Source organism: Psammomys obesus, unplaced genomic scaffold (genome assembly GCF_907164565.1).
Source record: "Psammomys obesus unplaced genomic scaffold, mPsaObe1.curated_primary_1811, whole genome shotgun sequence".
In the NCBI taxonomy this organism is placed as follows: domain Eukaryota; kingdom Metazoa; phylum Chordata; class Mammalia; order Rodentia; family Muridae; genus Psammomys; species Psammomys obesus.
This window is the reverse complement of record NW_026590663.1, coordinates 10,111,498-10,132,531: the sequence shown is the minus strand read 5'-3', so window position 1 is coordinate 10,132,531 and position 21,034 is coordinate 10,111,498. Positions and strand designations below refer to the sequence as shown.

At 36.5% G+C, this 21,034-nt stretch overlaps 1 protein-coding gene across 2 annotated transcripts in view; it reads right to left on the bottom strand.

The window, feature by feature from the left end:
- Positions 1–21,034, bottom strand: part of Mkln1 (muskelin 1) — a 143,132-nt gene that overhangs the window by 15,330 nt on the left and 106,768 nt on the right. For both annotated transcript variants that reach the window (XM_055608211.1, XM_055608212.1), the window contains 5 exons: positions 17,614–17,826; positions 11,569–11,790; positions 9,379–9,508; positions 1,888–2,035; positions 847–961 (listed from right to left, as the gene is read on the bottom strand). In XM_055608211.1, the coding sequence (XP_055464186.1) occupies positions 847–961; positions 1,888–2,035; positions 9,379–9,508; positions 11,569–11,790; positions 17,614–17,826 (828 nt within the window). The remainder of the gene's footprint in view (positions 1–846; positions 962–1,887; positions 2,036–9,378; positions 9,509–11,568; positions 11,791–17,613; positions 17,827–21,034) is intronic.

Below are 21,034 nucleotides of genomic sequence, written 5' to 3'. Positions count from 1 at the left end.
TAAGGTGCTTGCTTCACATGTGTGAGGCCCTAAAATCAATTTCTAGTGTGTGTTGGGGGGAGAGGAGTTAAAAAATAATGTTGATGCCCAACCAATGCCTGGCCCAATCAAAGACCTACCCTATCGAAGAGTGCCAACCCCTGACACTATGAATGATACTCTGCTAAACTTGCAGACAGGAGCCTATCAGTTGTCCTCTGAGAAGCTCTACCCAGAAGTGCCTCAAAACAGATGCTGAGACTCACACCCAAATATTGGTCAATGCATAGGAAGTTTCGGGGAATAGTGGGATGAAAGAGAAAAGGACCCAGAAGTGACAGGAGCTCCACAAGAAAAACAACAGAGCCAACTAACTAAGGTCCAGAAGGGTTTGCTGAGACTGAAGCATCAAGCAAGAACCATGCATGAGCTGGACATAGGGCCCCTACAAAGATGTAGCAGATGGGTAGCTTAGGCCTCAAGTAGGTACTCTAATAAGGGAAGTGGAGACTACACTGGACACAGACTCACTTGCTAGCTTTTAGATCAGTTTCCCCTGGAGGGACTGCCTTGACAGGCCATGGGAGAAGAGGACATGTTCAGTCCTGATGCTACTTGATGAGATGGGGTGGATGGGAAAAGGAGCACACCTTTTCTGAGGAAAAGGGGCTACAAGGATGTAAAGTGAATTAAATAAACAAATGAAACAAAATAATATTGAATGCTTCCAACATATTCCATTAAACATCTGCCTCTGTATTAAAATTTTTCATTCAAATGCACTTAAAAATAATCAGGGGTACTTATTCGGGGATACTTTCAGACTGTAGTCCACTGGGAATGTCCAGGTCAGAGCGGTCGGCATACCTTGTGTAATTCATCATACACGAGCTGATGGGCAAACCTTGGACATGGTTCTTCTTCCTGAAGACTTTTACTCAGATTCTCTTTTGCAGCTTGATCATTCTTATAGACACAAGACCTGGAAGACACTTCTTTTAAGACACTGTCCTTCAGAGAATCAGCAGCAGCCATAGTGTTTATACAATTATAGCCAGTAAGTTAACTGCCAATGCCAGATTATCAACAGAAACACTGTATACTTGTTCACATCCAAGTGCAAAGTTAGGAACTCTCAAACAAGGACATGCATTTATGAAAACTCATTCTGACATTTCAAAATAGCTCCCTTCAGAACTACCTACCTTGTGGTGAGAAACAGGAACTAAACACAAACAGCCTAATGTGAAGAGGTGTTTTACTATGTACTCACAGAACAAGACTGAAACACACTCTTGTTGGAAAACAATAGATTCCAGTTGCCAAGCATACTGCTGCAGAAAATGGAGCTGGTTCTTGGAAGTGTTTCTGTTCTGTAACTGCAGACAAGAGCTGGATCTTCTGCAAATGTGTTTCTCAAGCAAAACATATAGCGTCTGCTCAACCCGATGCTCTGGACAAGTGCTGGCTTGGAAATGCTAAATCAAACCTATCCCTTCACCAGCACTAGGGCACTAAGATGTTTACAGAACATTAGTTTCAATTTTTGTCTAGCTCCTTGGTGGCAGAACCTAGACCAAAATAAGCTCTTTAAAACCCTAGAACAGGAAGTACCAAAAAGTGAAGAGCAGAGTAAAATCCCACTCTTTTAATGTCACTGTGTACAAGAGTACTGATCTTAGCTACAACACTGATGCCTTTAAAGTACTGATAATTTTGGCCAGGTGGGCTGGCTCATACCTACAGTCCCAGATAGAAGCAAGGAAATCGTCTGTCTCAAAATATGTAACAAAAATTTAGCATTCCTGCAATATCACAAGTTAGCACAAGCCTCCTACTCTTTCATTTTTAAGTAAACCAACTCCATGAATGTATCACTAAGACTGCAGCACAGACCAGAGTCCTTACCAGCTATTCCTCACAATGTCATAAATCCAGAATGAATTTCTGACATTCTCTTCCCTCTTCTCTTTGTCTTTGCTAAGTCCAGATAAGACATGTATTTCATTCAGTTCTGGATCAATAGTTGCTCTCTGTGTGAATCCGGTCATTGGAACTAAAAATGGAAGGAATACATAAGATGGCAATATTCACAATAAACAGCACTAACTCATTGTATATCTTTATTTTGCTCTACATGCCCATGACTTATCTTTAGCACACCTCACAGCCTTTTGTATTAAACAACAGACATTGTTTACATCCTTCTTGTTCTAGAATGTAATCGACATAAAGGCAGAGGTTGCTTTGTTCACTACTTGCTCTCAGTGTCAAAGGTAGAACATATACAAACATACACATACACAGGAAGGGAAGGAGAGGAGAAGAGAAACAGGCAGAGAGGGGGAGAGAGAGAGCATGCAAGTGAGTGTGTGTACAAGGCTGGGCATCAGAACAAGACTGAATAATTTTTAAAATGGAAAGGTAACCTACAGAATGGGAGTAAAGACGTACAAGTCATAACTCTAAAACACTTGTGTTTAGGGTAAATAATTTGTAACTCATTCTTAATCTTACAACAGGTAAAGCATTTCCAAGAATATTTGGAAGTGGCCCAAAGCACAGTTAATGGTACTCAACATCATTTGTCCTTAAGAAACACAAATAAAAACCATGATACAATATCACTTTATGCAGGCAAGGTGACACACACCCTATAATCCTAGCACTCAGGAGGCTAAGGCAGAGGATCTAGAGTTTAAGACTAAGGTTCAAGAGAGTTGAAAGGCTGTCACCACCAGGATTAGCTTTTAGTGGTACTTGATACACTCACTAATACATTATTTCTCCTGGCAGCATCTTGCCCTTTCTGGGCATGTTAAGCCCAGCACTCAAGGAGGCAGAGGCAGGCCCTAAACTCTGTGAGTTTAAGGCCAGCCTGGTCTACAAAGTGAGTCCAGAACAGCCAAAGCTACACAGAGAAACCCTGTATCAAAACAAAACACAGCAAGAATCTTGCCCTCCTTTGATCCCAAGGTCAACAGAATGTTTGTACTCTATCAGTTTGCCATGGTCATATTTGTGGTTATTTACTTATGAATAGTACTCAGCTCTCCTGATGTCTATATTATACTTTTCTTATAAAGTTACATGTTTAAGAACAATCAGACAATTCCATGTGTGTTTTCTAAAAGGCCTATAGAACATTTAACATATGCTTCTGATTGTAGTCTTCATTTGGGAAAATTACTGGAATATGAGAGTTCTGGCTAAAAGGCCACTGTGTTTGCTTTCAATTCTTAGTTCATATACTTTGCTTTTGACCTCACATGTTGCTGAGTTTGTTGATTTCTTTTGAGACAGCTACAACCTTCTAGTATCTGCTCATGCTGGTCTGTGAGAAGGTAATACTTTTCAGGGAGTAGGCGATGTATTCCTTCAGATAGGGTAAAGGTAAGAATTCAGAGGCCCAGGATAAGTGAGTTTATAGGAAAGAGGGGAAGAACAATAAAGGAGTGAAGCTTAGGCAATGTAATTACCACAACCCCAGACAAGGACTCTATACTTTTAAACCCTTTGGGGATAAATAGAAGGTAGTCACTGGAAGAGTAGAAGAGATGAACTCAAATGCCAGCACACTTCTGCTTTCATCAACTCTAAGCACATTCAAGAGTTCCTGCTGTGGTGGTCTGAATGAGAAAGGCCCCATAGGCTCCTATATTTGAATACTTCATTCCCAGCGGGCAGAACGCTTTGGGAATGGCCTTCTTGATAGAAGTGAGTTACTGTGGGTAGCCATCATCCCCAGTGCCTCTCTGTCTTTGATTTCTATTTGTGGATCAGGATATAAGCTCTCAGCTACTGCTTCAGTGCCATGGTTAGCTGCCAGCTTCTGCCATGTTCCCTGCTATGATGGCCATGGGGTCTAACCCTCTGGGAATATGAGCCCCAAATTAAACTCTGTTATAAGTTGCCTTGGTCATGATGTTTTGTCAAGGCAGGAGACAGTAACTAAACCATCTGTGCTGCATAATGCTGCTCTTTGGATTTTGACAAGAATGGGCTACTGCTATGTGCTTCTAAAAGGAAGGGCTAAGAATTAATAATTTAAAGTAGTTTGGAGAGAGAGTCTTCTGGCCACTTAGACTGAGTTCTTAGATTCCACTTGCCTCTCATTTTTAGTTCTCCTAGGTTGAGTTTGGGTAAATTAGCAGACTGTACTAGTTTACTTACTTTGTTAATAATATTTTATACTATAAAATATTATAGTATATAATATTGCTTTATTAATTATATGTAATACTTTTATAATAAAACTAAAAACTGGATTGGATAAAAATAAAAAGAGCAATGGCTGAAGATTTTATAGTATTTGACACACAGAAACATTAATAAAGAACAGCAACTTTGCTAAAAGCAATATATTGTCTCTACCTGGGGATGTCAATAGTTAAAAAACTTGTTCTATGATTTCAAACAACACAATGTAAAACTCAGATTGCAGTTTTAATTAAATAACCTACATGAGTGAAGCACAAATACGTAATTATATATTCATTTCATCTCAAATTACAGTAATTACCTAAAATACAAAAGCTTCAAACAAAACCGCTAATAAACACTGGAATGGCTCAATACATTATAAAATATCTACATAACCGGTAAAATCCAACCCCAGCTCTGCATACACTAGGTGCTGTGGTTGCACGCATGTAATGTCAAGGTGATGCAGTCAGGCTGTCTAGAGACAAAAGTTTCTTATCTGAATTAGGTCTCATCAAAATCAGATCAACTCACAGTCTTTGTCTTCTCCATTCATTAAAAGAGCTGTACGAAGACAGAGCCCATATTCATAATTGTATTCCTACTGCCTACCTTGTCCGTTGGCACCTGGTAAGTGACCAAAATCCATCTACATATTAAATTAAATTAGGCCTATGGTTCTACCCTTCATAAGCAATACAGCAGAAACTGGGTTGTAAAGAGATGAGGTACATGGGGAGAAGACTAAATACAAATGGCAAACGGGTGAGAGAGCACAAACCAGTACAGAGTAAAGCGGCAACAGGCATAGAGACATGCTGTAAAAACTGAGGTGACTTAGCTGGGCACAGTGGTACATGCCTCAGGGAGGCGGAGGCAGGTGGATCTCTGTGAATTTGAGGCCAGCCTAATCTACAAAGCAAGACCAGGACAGCCAGGGCTACAAAGAGAAACCCTATCCCCAAAACAAACAAACAAACAAACCAGAGATGACTTGATAGCTGACTAAGATACCCAGCAATACCAATACCAATACTTTAGAGAGTTAAATCACCTCCATTAACAAAGAGGCTGGACAGGAGTCTACCACAGAGGGCCTCTGAAAGACTCTACCTAGCAGTGTATCAAAGCAGATGCTAAGACTCATAACCAAACCCTGGGCAGAGTACAGGGAATCATATGAAAGAAGGGGGAGTTAGTAAGAACTGGAGAGGATAGGAGCTCCACAAGGACCAAATATATCAGGGCACAGGGGTCTTTTATGAGACTGTTTCTCCAACCAAGGACCATGTATGGATATAACCTCAAACCCCTGTTCAGATCCAGTGAATCTCACTCTTCACTGGAACACGAACTTTCTGAGTCAGCTTATTTTCTGGGGCCACATGTGGATTCTCTGTCTAAAACAATCCTTGGTAAATGGAAGATAATGAACAAGTTAAGGAAAGAGGATCTAAAAAAACCTTAAAAAAAAAAAAACAAAAAAAAAAAACCCTTAAATTCTGGCAAACATTCAACAAATACTATTAATGAATAATTTCCTGTAAACCAAATAAAAACTAAACAATGCACAGCAAAAAGTGTAATTCAGATTTTGGAAGAGATGACAACAGCAATAACTAGTGAATGAGACATCTTGACTTCTTGTTACTTTAAGTTCACTGCAATACAAGTATGAAAAAGAAAAATCACAAAAAATGTCTATATAAAATTTAAAATATGAAGCCAGGCTTAGTGGCTCACACCTGTAATCCCAGTACTCTGGAAGGCTGAGACAGGCAGATCTCTGAGTTCAAGGCCAACCTGGTCTACAAAGTGAGTCGAGGACAGCCAAGATTACAAAGAGAAACCCTGTCTCAAAAAAAAAAAAAAAAAATTTTTTTTTTTTAAATTTAAATATAAAAAAAATTTGGTTCAAATACTCTTTTAAAAGATTAGGAGAAGATGCATCAAAATGTTAATAGACTATCTCTGAATGGTTGGATTGTTTCGTATCATTATGGTTTTTTTTGTTTTGGCTTTTTGTTGTTGTTTTAGATTCTCTGCCATGAGATGATTATTTTTCTAGTTACAACAAAAAAGTGCACAAAAGAACTGTCACAACTTTGCTAGTTATAATTTAAAAAAATATCAGTGTTGTAAATAACTACATAATTGTTACTAATTTAAATGTTTTCAAATTATAGCCATTAAATTTATTCCAAAAAATATTTTTTAAAGTAGTTTTCTTCTACTATTACTCTTTGATACTTTTTTCTTTTAGTCTTGGGAAGTGTTTCTAAACAGTGAAAAGAAAATCTTTTCCCTCAAACTCTTTCAGGTCTATCACCACATAGGTGTATTATGCTTCATGTATCATTTAACCATACCAGAACTGCACCATTAATAAAAGATAATCTGGCATGCATCAGGGTCTAAATGAAAACAGCTGCTGGGGCTGGCATGAAGCTTAGGGCCTGAGCACAAGCATGGATTCAATTAATAGCATGTCATCAGCATTCAAAGCATTCAAAAAAGTAAGAAATGACACCACCAAAAATACATGAAGTTATTATTGTGCATCAAAATTCTATTTAGTAGCGCTAATACAAACACTTTGAGAGAATATAATGGTTCCTATTTCAGAAGTATCTCCTCTCATACACTGAGAAAACATACTATAGCTTTCAACTATCTGTCCTATCAGCTACCACCCTTGAAGATTTTACAGGGAGAGTTTAATTTTATCTCCTACGACCCTTCCCAACACCCTGTCCTAGGGGATGCCAGGGAAATCTAGAATAACTCTTACAAGCCAGAGGTAATATATTAAATGATGTATCTCTATACTATCCTATTATAGTGTCAGAAAATAAGTGAGTAAATTTATGGATGATTTAGTAAAGGAAAGTGATAGTATTAGCTAACTAAAGCTTGAATTTCTGAGTCACAAGCTGAGGCTGCTGCTCCACTATCACCACATGACTCTCTGTCTCAGTCAAGTCTGACTACATGCACACTATCATCCCACTAAATTTTAATTCCAGTTTTTTTTTTTTTGCTAAGGTGACTGTAGATTTTGTATTATATTGTTTTAAAAAGTGGGACCCACTACAGGGCCAAGAAACTCACTGCGATGATGCCTTTTTTTTTTCTTAAAATTCTGTGTCCCCCCCATCATGTTCCTATCCCCAATCTTTTATATCACATGCTCCCCGTATATTAGTATTTTTTTATTACAAATACTCAAATGCATCTTTTAAGTCTACTTTGATCTGGAACCTCTGTGTCTTGCTGGTCCTGCTCATTGGGCCACATCCTGGGAATCCCTTTGTTTTCCTAGGCTGAATTTTCCCCCTGGCTTCTGTGTTTTCTCTTTTGCTACTTTTATTGCTTTTCAGTATATATGGTAAAGTATCTTCCTAAAAAATAGTATATCAAAATTCTATCATTTTCATATCTTGAGACAACAGCTGTTTCCAAACTGTTTTCCCTCATACCTAAACACCTGTCTACCCAAACTCTTTTACAGTTCTAGCCAATGAAATCTAAGTAGAATCCCACTGGGAGCTGTGAGGACGAATTTTGCATTCCCTGGACAATACCCCTTGAAGGAAAGGAACAATGTTTGAAGTGCTTAATGGAACCCGTCTCCGGTAGCTAACACTTTTTATTAAAGAGCGTGCGGCAGAAGAGCAAACCCGGGCCTTGAAGACACCACTGAATTGCTGCATCAGTCCCAGGTGTCTACTCGGGGTTCCTGGTTCTTAGATGACTCTGCAGCTCTTTAAACTGTTGTTCTATGGGGCAATTCTAGAAGGCAAATACAGATTTACCTAGTAGACCTAAAAATATTTCTTCTCTTTTTTTTCCCCTCACTATTTTGGCTAAGAAAAAATTTCCAGTTTAGTAATTTTTCTAGCATTTTTTAGTAGCTCCTCTTCTTTATCTGGTACCTGACACCACTGAGAGTTTCTGTATCATGCCAAGTCTTGTTTTTTTGAGTGCACATCATTTTGTTCTAGAAGCATTTAGGATGTCCTTTTTCTGCCAGAGAATAAAAATATACTACAATACATAATGATTTGCCTTAATGGCAAGAGGACTTTTTGGTTTTTGGAAATTTTAACCTATTACTTTTTGTAGAGGGCCATTTATATAATCTGAAGATCGGTGTTTTGAGTTTGAGAAAATTTTCAAGTATTTCTACTTCCTGCATTTATTTTGTTCTTTACTGTTAGAAAAGCTCTAGGGATGTAGGCCTGTAGCCCTGGCCACTGGTGCAGAGACAAGGCTGTAAGACTGGCTATCTTACTGGTGGTCATGAAAGGAGAGACCACAGGAAATAATTCTCTAGCCTGAACTCCAGTTAAAAATGTATTTTGTAAAAGCAACATTAATAAGAGGATCTTTTCTTGTATGTGGCAGCTAAAATGAAAAGCAAGCTGATCTAATTTCTGACCCCAGTAACAAACTGGGCCTTGATCAAATCTACTCTTTTGGATATAGTTTTCACAGGTAGAACAATTACTGTGTTGGTTAAATGTTAATTATCAAAACCAGACTTTTAAAAACTGTTAAGTACTGTGTATTACTAATCATACCAGGACAGCGCACATGAGCCCCATAAACAACTACCTTATTGCTAGGAGCTGACCTACGGAGAGAAGCTCGCATCCTTACATGGTACAACTGACTTCCTTACAACAGGCATATTCTACTTTGCTGGTATTTCACCTATAGTTCACTATGGTGAAAACAAGTAGACAGCATCAGCAAATACAGACTACTTTTCTAGATGTTTTTTTTTTTTTGCAAAACCCATCCCCCAGGAAACACAGACACACGTTTACTCAGAAATTCACATATTATAGTGAAAGAAATAATAGTAAATCACGTTTTTGTTTGTTTCCTTTTCAAGAGAGGGTTTCTCTATGTAAACCTGACTGTCCTAGAACTCTCTGAGACTAGGCTGATCTTGAACTCACAGAAATCTGCCTGCCTCTGCCTCCCAAGTGCTGGGATTAAAGATGTATGCCCCCACCACCTAGCTTAAATCACCTATTTTAAACAGATGAAATTAGATAGTTGTATTCCTTTTATTCAGAATTATTTCAATTAAAGGAGTAAAGAAAGTTTGAAGGATGGTTAGAAAGAGAAAAAAAATGGACATTAGTTTTCTATAAAAAGCAGTTACAGCATGAGAAATATTCTTACCCATTCCAGAGTCTTTCTTGGTGCCATCTGAAATTATGTCCACATGATCAGAGTCCACATCATAACTAAAGAAATCATTCAAATAGGTCTTAGATCGCTGACCGCCAAATACATATAAGCAACGGTTTTTCTAAAAAAAGAGAGAGAGAGAGAGAATAGAGTTGTCACTTCCAATGAAGAATTGAAATGGCCCTTCACACTTACATTTCTAGAGCAGTAGTTTCATGAGAGAGGCCCACACAACATTACTTTGCTGGAGTACAGAGCAAAGAGGCAGCTCTCTCCAAATATCACTGTTAACACACCCTACTAAAGTAGAATAGCAAGGTTGCTGCCTTTTGTTTGACTGAGAGTAAGCAAGCAAAAAATGTGTTTAGATAAACCAAAACATAATAAAGGATAGCCACCCACAAGGAAGAAATGGAACTCCTTAGCCCTGAAATAAAAGCCAGAGCTCTCTAAAAGTGCCTTGACTTATAGTTTTATTTTACAGCTATATACATGTTTTATGAGAATATTAAATTTACAAAAGAAATAAAAAAATTAAAATCTATCTGTATATAACGCTATGACTTTATGTATACACAGAATTCTTACCACACTCAAAAGTATTGTACTGATTTTTAATTCAGTTTTTTGTTCATACAGTCTCCTAAGTCCTAAATTAAAAATTTACCCAAAAGCAACTTTAATTTTAGAAACACTAGTGATTTTGTTGTCAGCTTTGACAGTTGAAAAAGATTCACAAATGAAACAAGTAATGTAATACACATGAAATAAGATTTTTAACCTTAAAAGATATACAAGTAGAAAAATAAAAGTCACTAAGTTAAAAAAAGCTCAGATTTATCAGTGAGAACTCATGATTTGTCCTTTCTTTTACCAAAAAATAAATGTGTATATATGGGTAAAGATGCTATTACTGACCAAGACAGATTTTAAATAAATGAAAAAAACAAAACAAAACAAAACAAAACAAAAAAAAAACCAAAAAAACCAACACCATTTAATTTAAAATATAATGTATATATAAAAAAAATTCACGAGCTCTAATTACAATGTTTTTACAATCTCAGAGGTTAACTTTGGAGCCTGAATTCATTAACAAAACAATCAGACACCATCCATTCACTTATTTTATTTATCTGAGACAGAGTCTTACTTCATAGCTCTAGCTGACCTGGAACTTACTATGTAGGCCAGAATGGCCTAGAACTGACAGAGATTCCCATGCCTCTGTTCACATTAAAGGCACACTCTACCATCCTGATGTAGAAATTGGGTGGCCCCAAAGTTCCTTAGGATTTGCACATATCATATACATATATTCCTATGAACTTTACATCATCTCTACATTACTTTTAATACCTAATATAGTAGTAAATATAGGACATGAGAACAGTGGTTTAGTAAATACAGATTTTTTTTTTAAGTCTACATATGTTCAGTAGGGACAAAAAAAATTTTTTAAAAATATTTTCAATCCATGGTTGCTTGACTCTGTGGATGCATAGCCCACAAATGTAAAAGGCCTGCTAAATGAGGATAACCTAGCTGGAGTCTTCCTGAAAATACTCCCAACACAATAAAATGTAATAAGCCCTAAAAATGACAGGGAATGAAGTTAAAGTAGGAAAACTATATTAAAAATATGCAGACCATTTACTGATCAAGCAGATCTATACACATAAATTCACTGTTATACCTTTTGTACTTCATATAAAGAATATTTTAAAACATGCATGTTAAGTAAAATATGTTCTAATGCTTTGATCACAAAAAGGATTTCATTACATGCTTCCAAAAGTTAAGAAAATGTCTTTGTTAGTTTTGTCAATAAAGTCTTGTTCTAATTCTATAAAATCAAGTTGTACTTAATTGAGAGCAGCAACAGGGAACATATTTCAAAATTATCTTTTTAGTTGCTAAGAAAGGTCTACAAATAATTGAGTCCTTCGGAAGAGCTAACTGGACATTAACTAGGTAACCAGTCAAGCCAATAATAAAGGCATCTGGCTGTACCCTCAGGTCATAATCATGCACGAGTTTCTAAGTTGACGGAAGTGACTAAAGGACAGTCTGCTGGTTGCTCTATTCTCTCTGTCACTGCTGCACTAATCACTTATTTCTAGCAAAAAGTGCTGTAAAGAGACACATGACAAAACAACACAAAGCACAGAAGACTCTTACTGAATGGAACAACATGCAGTGTCCAATTCGAGACTGGATATCCTCAGGGCCAGCATTACAGGAGTCCTCTCGAAGAAGTTTCCAGGTTTGACACTGACAGTTGAATGCAAACAACCCACTGAATTGTGGTTCACTGGCTCTGCTGTCATCTACGCTGCCATTACATGTCAAAATTCTACCACCAAAGGTGTAGATCATATGCTTTTCTGAGTCCATACACATCTATGAGAACAAGGCAAAAGATTGAACAGTTTTAGTTTGTTCCTATCATATGTACTATATGAAATCAGTACGTATGATTTCACATTCTCAAAGAAACCTTGGACTTTGCTCTTAATGATGCTAAGTACATCTCTTAATTATAATACCTTTTCAATTTTCATTTATCCCAATTAAAATGAATATACTGAGTGAAGAAACTTTTGTTTTCTTGATGCTATATTATACAGTTTTTTTTAAACCAAAGTCAACAATTATCCATGATATGCTAGTTTTTACCAAGAATGTATATGATTATAACTCTATGGATGACTCTTGATCATATGCTCTTCATCCTCCTTAGAAAAAAATCTTATCTTTTAGTTCTAGGAAAATCATTTTATTAATAATGTTATGTGTTTAACAAGAGAGTAGATATTTAACATACAAATTACAGGGTGCAGCCAAATTAACTTCTACACATAATTTACAAAACTCTTCAAATTATGTTATCAATAATGAAGCAAGCCAGATGGTGGTGGTGCACCTCTTTAATCCCAGGATCCTCAGGAGGCAAAGCCAGGCAAGGGAGATCTTTGAGTTTGAGGTCAGCATGGTCTACAGAGTGAGTTCTAGGGACAACCAGGGCTACCCAGAGAAACCTTGTCTGGGAAAACAAAACAAAACAAAACAAAACAAAACAAAACAAAACAAAAAACCAACGAACCAACAACCCAAAAGGCATTTGTAGATATTTCTCCAGACTGATTTCCACAGTGTAAAGAATTATGTCTCTTTTTACATTATAAATTTAATTTTCACTCAATTAAGCTATATAATTCAAGACAACCTTGATTATCACACTCCTTCAAATAAAAAATTATAGCTTACCATAAAATAACATGAGAAAACAGATGTTTGTCACAAAATAGTAACAATCAAATTCTATCTCAAAGTCTAGCTGAAGCTCAGATATCAAAGCTAAGTGCCATTTGCGTTTGAAGGATAATTATGTATACAAAACATCTGTGCTTTCACCGAAGCACAGTGTTTGTTTTTACAAGTTTGATTCTCTTCTTCCAACAAACTGCTTTTGTGATGTAATTACTTTTTAATTACTTTTACTTCTTAATTTTAACATGAAGCCATTTTAATAGTTTTAAAGGTCAATTTAAAAAAGGTATTGCAAAAAAAGATAATAGCAGTGGAGAGAGAGGGAGAGAAGGGGGAGAGAAAAAATGACAGAGAGAGAGACAGAGAGAGAGAGAGACAGAGACAGAGACAAGGTCTCTCTACATAGCCCTGGCTGGCCTGGTATTAATATTTCCTTTTGGGAGGTTTTGGCGTAACATTCTTAACTGTTATCAAGGCTACAGTGAAAAAACATCTTTATTTTGCTAACCTCACAAAAAATGGGAAGGCCACAGTATGAGCTTGGAGTCCTCCCCACACTTCCAGCATACAGGACATAAAACAGAGATAACTTTATACAATATGTATTCCTGTATAAGAAAAGCATTGTTTTGTTTTGTTTTGTTTTGTTTTAAATGAGGGTCAATTATCAACAAATTTTAATCACTCTAGGCATCTTAATGCTGTTTACCCAGTTTAATAATGTGTTCATTTTTTTACCTTTATTTAGTTTTTTATCTATTTTTTTAGCATTTACGTTACATTATGTGTATGTGTGCCTGTATCTATGCATAGGCATACACACATACATGCAAGGAGTCCTTGTCAGATCCCCTGAAGCTAGAGTTACAGGTCATGTGGGACACTGGACACAGCTGTGGGACCCTGGACATGGGGGCTGGAAACTGAATGTGGGTTCTCTGCAAGAGCAATATATGCTTTTAACCATCCAGTCATCTCCAGGCTCTGTTTGTAGTTTTTAGTACTTGAAACAGAGTTGTAAAAACTAATGATGGCTAAATTAAGATATTTTTATAAAAATTTGTAAATCAAAAATTAAAAAACTAGTGGGTGTGGTGGCACATGCTCTAATCTCAACACTCAGAGGTTAAGGCAAACCTCTTTGAGTTTAAGGCTAGTCTCATCTACATAGTAATTTTCAGGTCAGCTAGGCTACATAGTAAGAACATCCCCCACCAGACACACACACACAATAAACAAACAAAAATCCCTAAGTGGATTTAGAAGTTGGAAAACCACTTATCTACTCTGTCAGTTTACATAATTTCTAAAATAAAAACCAATAAGCAGTAGACAGTCCCAATTTTCTTTTTCTACATTTTCCCAATTTCTTTTAATAAATTATCACAGCTAAGTGCTACTTCATCACACTAGAGGGAATGAATAGTCTCTGCCTGAACGAATAGTTGCTCAGGATATGTAGACTTCTAGACTCCTCACACCTCAGTCTTTGCTGTAACCCTAAGCTAAACACTCTGGTTCATGATTTTACTGGCTGGGTGCATCTTACTGTTGTCTACCGTCAGGGAAGCTCCACAAACTGCTCAAGAAGGACACTGCTGTTTTCAGCACTGTTGCTAATGTATTCTCCTGTAGTATCGATAACTATTTGCTTTGCCAATTACCTACTTTGGTCCAGAAAGAAGGTCAAGACATTGAAATCTTCAACAGGACTCTTTCCTGTTATTTCCTGGCTAGCTCACATTCCATTTCTAGCAATTTCTTATAACATTTATATTTAAAGGGCAGTCTGGTGAGTTCTTTAACACTTGGCACATAGTGTTTTTTTTTTTCCCAAACACCTTTTTAGATGTTGCTCTTTTGTCTCTTGGTATTTGCTACAGTCTAAATATGGGTAGTATCTCCCAAAGGTCTACATGTTAATAGTTTGGCTTTATTGCCAGATGCTGTATATCTTCAGAGGAGTGGCCTTTGGAAGGACATTAGACCATTAAGATTGTGAACACAGAAAAGACCGTGAGACTCTGACCTGCCCTTTCTCTTCCGTGCACCAGTTCATGTAAGTAGTTTGGTTCTGTCATAATGTGCTGCCTTTACCAGAATCTCAAAGCAATACGCCACCTGGACTAGAATCTCAACAACCATGAACTAAAATAAGTCTTTCCTTCTTTTTATTTTTGTTTTGTTTTATACTATTATGAACCTTATTCTTACTTATGTTTATAGATTAGTCTCCATTTCTGAAAATAATATGCTGTTTCTTGATTTTTATTATTATTTTTAAAGTGTGACGTATGTGCACAGTGGTCCTGCAAGAACTCTGTAGAGTGGATTCTCTCTTTTCCCTTTTCCAGGGGTCCAGGGAGTTTGGACAGTTAAACTTGTTGTTTAACTGTTACTGTTAAACTGTTATTGTTAAACTTATTGTTAAACTGTTAGAATGATGAAACATAATTCTTACCTACTTTTGTATGAAGAAAAGTTTTATTTTCTATTATTTTCTTTAAAGTATTTCTCTTAAGACCTGGTGCTTGTTACTGTTTATAATTTTTCACATATAAGTAAGTTGGTTTTCTCTGGACCCAATAGCTTTCAAAAGTTCCCATGGAAGAGGGACAACAGGCTTAAGGAACCTGGTGCTACTGGTGCTACTGAACAGAGGTATGCTTCTATGAAGCCATGTCTTGTCTAATTCTAAGAGCTTATCTGGTTTAGAGGTGGTCTTTTAAAAATTACAGTTAATATACATATTTGTATTACATGCTTCTATATCTCCTTGTGGTCATGCATGTGCCTGAGTGCATATGGATGTCAGAGAATAACTTGCAGGAGTCAGTTCTTTCCTTTCAGCCTGTGGATGCTAGAGAGCAAACTTGGCAACAAGCACCTTTACCCAAATAAGCCATCTCACTGGTTCCCATGATTTGAATCTCCCTAGTTCACTAGCTACTGCAAGAGCCAGTGTCCCACCTGCCAAAGCATTTCCCTTTTAGAAAACACTGCTTCTTGAACCCATTGGGCTTTCTGACAGTCCTACAGATTCTCTTCCTGTAGCTGCTCTGTTCTTGCCACTGAGGAATCTGCTGTCCCTCTGCGTCTCAAGCTCTCTCATCTTTGCACTGGGTGGGCTTCAGCACATGTACCAGCGTTTTCTATTGCTTCTGATTAAACTTACAAGGAGCTGTGAGCTTTCTCTGGCTCCCAGTTTCTCTGGATATGTGATTTACATACAAGCTAAAACCTTTCTGTTGGAATTGTTGCTGTTCTTGAAAACTAGGCAAAGCAACAACATGAAAGTTTGAGAGATAGGCTGCCATATGCTCACCAGAAATAAAGTCTTTAAATTTCACTTTTTTAATGTTAAAACTCAAAATGGAAAAATATTTTAAAGATGTCTTTATCTTTCTCACATTCTTCTAACTTTTGAATGAATTACTATGCCCTAACCCATCATAGTACCACAAATAATTTTTGGAGTGTCATGAACACGAGTCAGTAAGTTCTAACCTACAGCTTTATTTGTATGAAATGAAACACACACTTGAGGCTGAGACAAATGCTGCTTGCTAATCAGCCTATAACATACTTGTTTAGCTGAATTAGAACCAAATTCTGGCTTCTTCCTCTGCATGGTTCTTTTATCCATGTTGAAAACCTGGCATTAGTTACTTAATAGTAGCCAGCTTTGAAGGAACATCCTATCTTATCACAGGCAAGACAAATAAATGTCCTCTACAACTCTGTGCCAGAGCCACACTATTCCTAAGCTATTCTATTTTCAAACTATACAAGTAATTTTTACAAAATTTGGGTTTCTTTCTTTTTTTTTTTTTTGGGTAAAACAAACAATTTTTGATCAAAAGGATAAACTGTTCCCTAACAATATCATCCACTGATGTTCTATCTTAAATGACCAAAATCAGTCTAACTTCTTGGACTTCTTTGTTCCCAGAAGAACAACACTGAGGATGCCAAGAAGGATGAGCATGGCTTTGAAAAACTCAGTTGTAAAGAGCCTGTACCAGTTCCAAACTCAGCCAGGAGCCACTGTCATTTGTCTTTCTCCTACAGTACTTGACAGATGTAGTTCTTTTTCATCATTCACTACCAAACACGTATTAACAAAAATAGAAAAATAAGATAATTTCAAAGCAAAGTAAAACAATCTATAAAGAAACAATAAATAAAGGCCTGGTAATGCTGCTAATTCCCAGCGTAAGCCAGTGTAAGTCTATCACTGACCCCTATTTCCCAAACAATAGTCAATACTAGCTGATACAATAGAGCAGACTGTAAGTCTATCCCACAGGTAGACTTGTAAACAGGTTAACTAAGTACAACTGACAATGAAACTCAAAGCAGTTACTGTTTTCTTTGACTATGATAGGGATAATGAAGAAAGGGACATGCACAGTAATTAAAGTGGTTTCCATGTCACTATGCATTATTGTCTTGTCCATAAAATCATTACATGCTGAGTTTAAACTTAATGTACAAATTACTTAAAGCTCTACATAGCTTTGCAACAAGTTCCTGATTACTAAATATATTTTAATCTACTGGAACGAAAGCTCTAGATTTCAAGCTCATTATCAAATGATTTTAAATTCCTCCAGAAAAACAAAATTAAAAAAAATATTAACACGGTAAGCTGTAATTGTTATAGTTTATATATATTTATAAACCTCTAAATTAGTTTTTCCTAGTAGTGTTTTATCTACTCTCTATACTAAAGTTTTAAATAGACTAACAATTACATAAATATTAACAGCTTAATATTTTATCCTGTACCAAGCAAGAAAAAATGTCAAACAACCTTGCACTTCCTGAAATTATTATCTTTATTACCAATTAATAGCATCATCAATTAGATAACATCGTGTAAACATCTAAAGTAGACCTCTAAGAGCAAAAATTACTAGTTAATTCTACTATCATTTAACAGCATCAAACCTGATGATCAAACACCAATTTTGGTCCACCATCAGCAGCAGTGTCTTCACTTAGTAACATCCAGGTATTGGTGTCAATGTCGTAACGGTAAAAGTCACTTTTCAGAGATTTGCTGTTCCTCACAGAGGAATCCAAGTAACGACCCAATGTGTAGATTTGCCTCCGCTGGATGTCAATGCACATTTTATGACAGGATCTGGCACTCGGACCATTCTGGAGAAAGAGAAAAGGAAAGAAAAAAAAATGGATGTCAAAGAGCAAAGAGTAGAAATGCTTTCTTCTGCTATATTTCATTAAAACTCGTAACAAGTCAACTAAGGTGGGTCTAACACTAGACTTATAATAGAGCTCTAAAGGGAAGCAAAAGCAGCAGTAGGAGACACAAACTTTACCCTAGAAATGTTTTAAATCTGCCAGGAAAACGCACGAACTGTTTTATACTCTCTGGCACTTGTTTTAATATCCTCTGCATCCTACACTGACTACATTGTGTTTTACTTGCCTTGACCACAACTTAATTCCCTATTACACACCAATCTGGTTTAAGGCATACTGGATCTTTAAAAGTATTGTGAACAAAAAAGCCGTTTTTTAAAATGTATGTGTATGGTCTTAGGTATGTATAAGGTAAACATAGGTGTGCATACGTGTGTGTAAACCGGAGGTCAATATCAGATACTTTTTTTTTTTTCTCTGAATTACTCTACCTTCTCTCAAGGGGACATAAAACTACCCAGTACATTTCCTCAATTAAGATTCCCTCTCCTCAGATATGTCTAGGTTTGTGCCAGGCTGATAAAAACCAACCTGCACACTTGAAAAATTCTGTTTACATTCTTACTGTGCATGAATGTGTTTCATTTAATCCTTACAAACACCCTATAAGGAAATCATTATCACTACTAAACAGAACTACTAATCAAAACTACAAAGTGATAATGATATCCAAGTCCCACTGTAATCAGATTTAAAACATTATGAAACCCCTTTCCTTTCAGTTTTATAGACAGTTGCTTTTCTTCAGAAGAGAGAAATGAGTAAAAATCTAACTACTAATGAAATGTATATGCTCATGACTGAGATGACAAGAAATAGAAAAACTGCTGAATGACTAACAGAAAACTGGGTACAATCTTACAGGAAATTAAAAAAAAAACACTACAAATTCTTAGAGCAAGACAGACACAAAATAGCAGTCTTATAGGAGGAATAATATAATGTAATTAACTTGATTAAATGAGGGACTATACAAGAAGAAAGGCTGGACATTAGTAATAGTAATTGAGAAAATAAGCTGAGTGGACTCTGCTTTCGTATTCATACAAATTACTCTAGAGATTTTAGAAATTTTTGGTGTTTGTTTGTTTCTAAGATTTCATAGATAAAATTTTTATTTAGGAAAAGGTTTCTTCCATGGTTAGATAATCTTAGAAAGAAAGATGGAGTTATATGCAGAGTTATATGAAATTTTAATTGTAAACAAGAGAGAAACAGAACCTCCCAATTCAGTCAAAGCAGCACCAATACCATTAAAATAATAAATAAACTATACCCTAAAGAGAAAAACAATTAGAAATGAAGATAATATAAATTAAAATAGAAACAAGAACTAGGGAATGCTAACTTGTAGGTCCTTTGAAAGGGTGACAGTATTTTAAACTATCAATAAAGCTAGTTTGTCGTTGTGTTTTTTTTTTTTTGTTTGTTTGTTTGTTTTTAAATAAAGGACAGAAAATTCTCCAACATCAGAAATAAACTCGGGAATATCACCAAAAATTAACAAAAATTACAAGAAAAAAAATCTTTATAAAGAAAAGCAAGCACAATTTTACAATAGTTAAAAGCATAGGTAAAAATCTGAAATGAAATGAAATATGTAGATGAATATATAGAAATATGTAAATATGCAGACAAATGAAATATATAGATAAAATAAACACAATCCTTGGAAAAAAAAAAAAACCTACCAAATGTGAGACATGGGGTAAAAAGTGAGAGTTCTTCCATGTAAAAAGTGAATTTATCATTCAAAATCTTTCAATAACAACAGACTCGGATATCTGTCCTGGTAAATTTTATCAAGCATTCATACAAGAAATTGCCAATTTTAGATAAACTCCATTTTAAAATCTGTTCTATTCCACTTCTAAGTCAGCTTTCTGCAGGTAAGAACAGTCAAACTGCCAATATCACAGGAGGCCGAGTCGAGAGCAGAAAGAAGAGGGAAGGATGCACAGTGAGGCACCTTTAGAGCACGTACACAGATAAGCTTTACCGTGGCACCGTCATTGGGGTCCAGGGGTTAAAGAAAACTACTTACCTTATCTAATATATTTGTGTGGATGTGTTTGTGTACTATTTGCATGTCTGGTGCCACAAAGACCAGAAAAGTATTAGGTCCCTGAAAGTAGAAGGTTGTAAGCTGCCATGTGGGTGCTAGGGACTGAACTCAGGTCCTCTGAAAGACTGGCACATACTCTAACCACTGAGCCATCTCTTATTACCAGATCCAGTGACTTTGTAAAGACTGTCCTTAAAAAGTTTCTTGTAGGAATGCAAAATCAATTTTATGGCTGAAGTAATCATGGAGATTTGTTACATTAACAGAATAAAAAATATTAATACTAATACAAAAGAATTTTTGACACAGTTCAATACATGTTCATGATTAAAAAAAAAAAAAACAATCAAAAAGCCCACAGCAAATCAGAAATAGAAAAAGTACGTCAGCCTGATAAAGGATGAGGAAAATCTGAAACCTAACTGTCAAATAAACTGTAACAAGGATGTTTACTCTCATCACCTCTACTTAACAGTGTCCTATAAGGCCAACTTGCTGAAGTGTGAAAGACTTTATAAAATTACAAAGCTTCATCATCTTCCTCTGTGGCCTGGCAAGGCTGCACCTCCCAGGGAGAGGTGATCAAAGAGCTGGCCACTGAGTTCCTGTCAGAGACAGCCCCTGTGTCCCTTACTAGGGAACCCAAGCCTATGGGCTTCCTCTGAACATGGGGTCTAGTCCTCTCCATGCATGGTCCTTGGTTGGAGTATCAGTCTATGCAAGGACCCCTGGGCCCAGGCTTCTTGGTTCTGTTGTTCTCCTTGTGGAGTTCCTCCAGTCTTTCTATCTCCTCTTTTTCCAAAAGGTTTCCTGCACTCTGCCCAAAGTTTGGCTTTAGGTCTCAGTATCTCCTTCGATATGCGACCTGATAGACCAGGGTCAGATAGAAGAGGAGGAGGTCTTCCCCTACCAAGGGACTAGTGAAAGGACATAGCAGGAGAAGAGGGATGGTGGGTAGGCCTGGGAGATGAGGGTGGGGCTGTAGTGGAGACACAAAGTGAATACATTGTAATAAACTTACGAATGAATGAATGAATGAATGAATGAATGAATGAATGAATGAATGAATGAATGAATGAA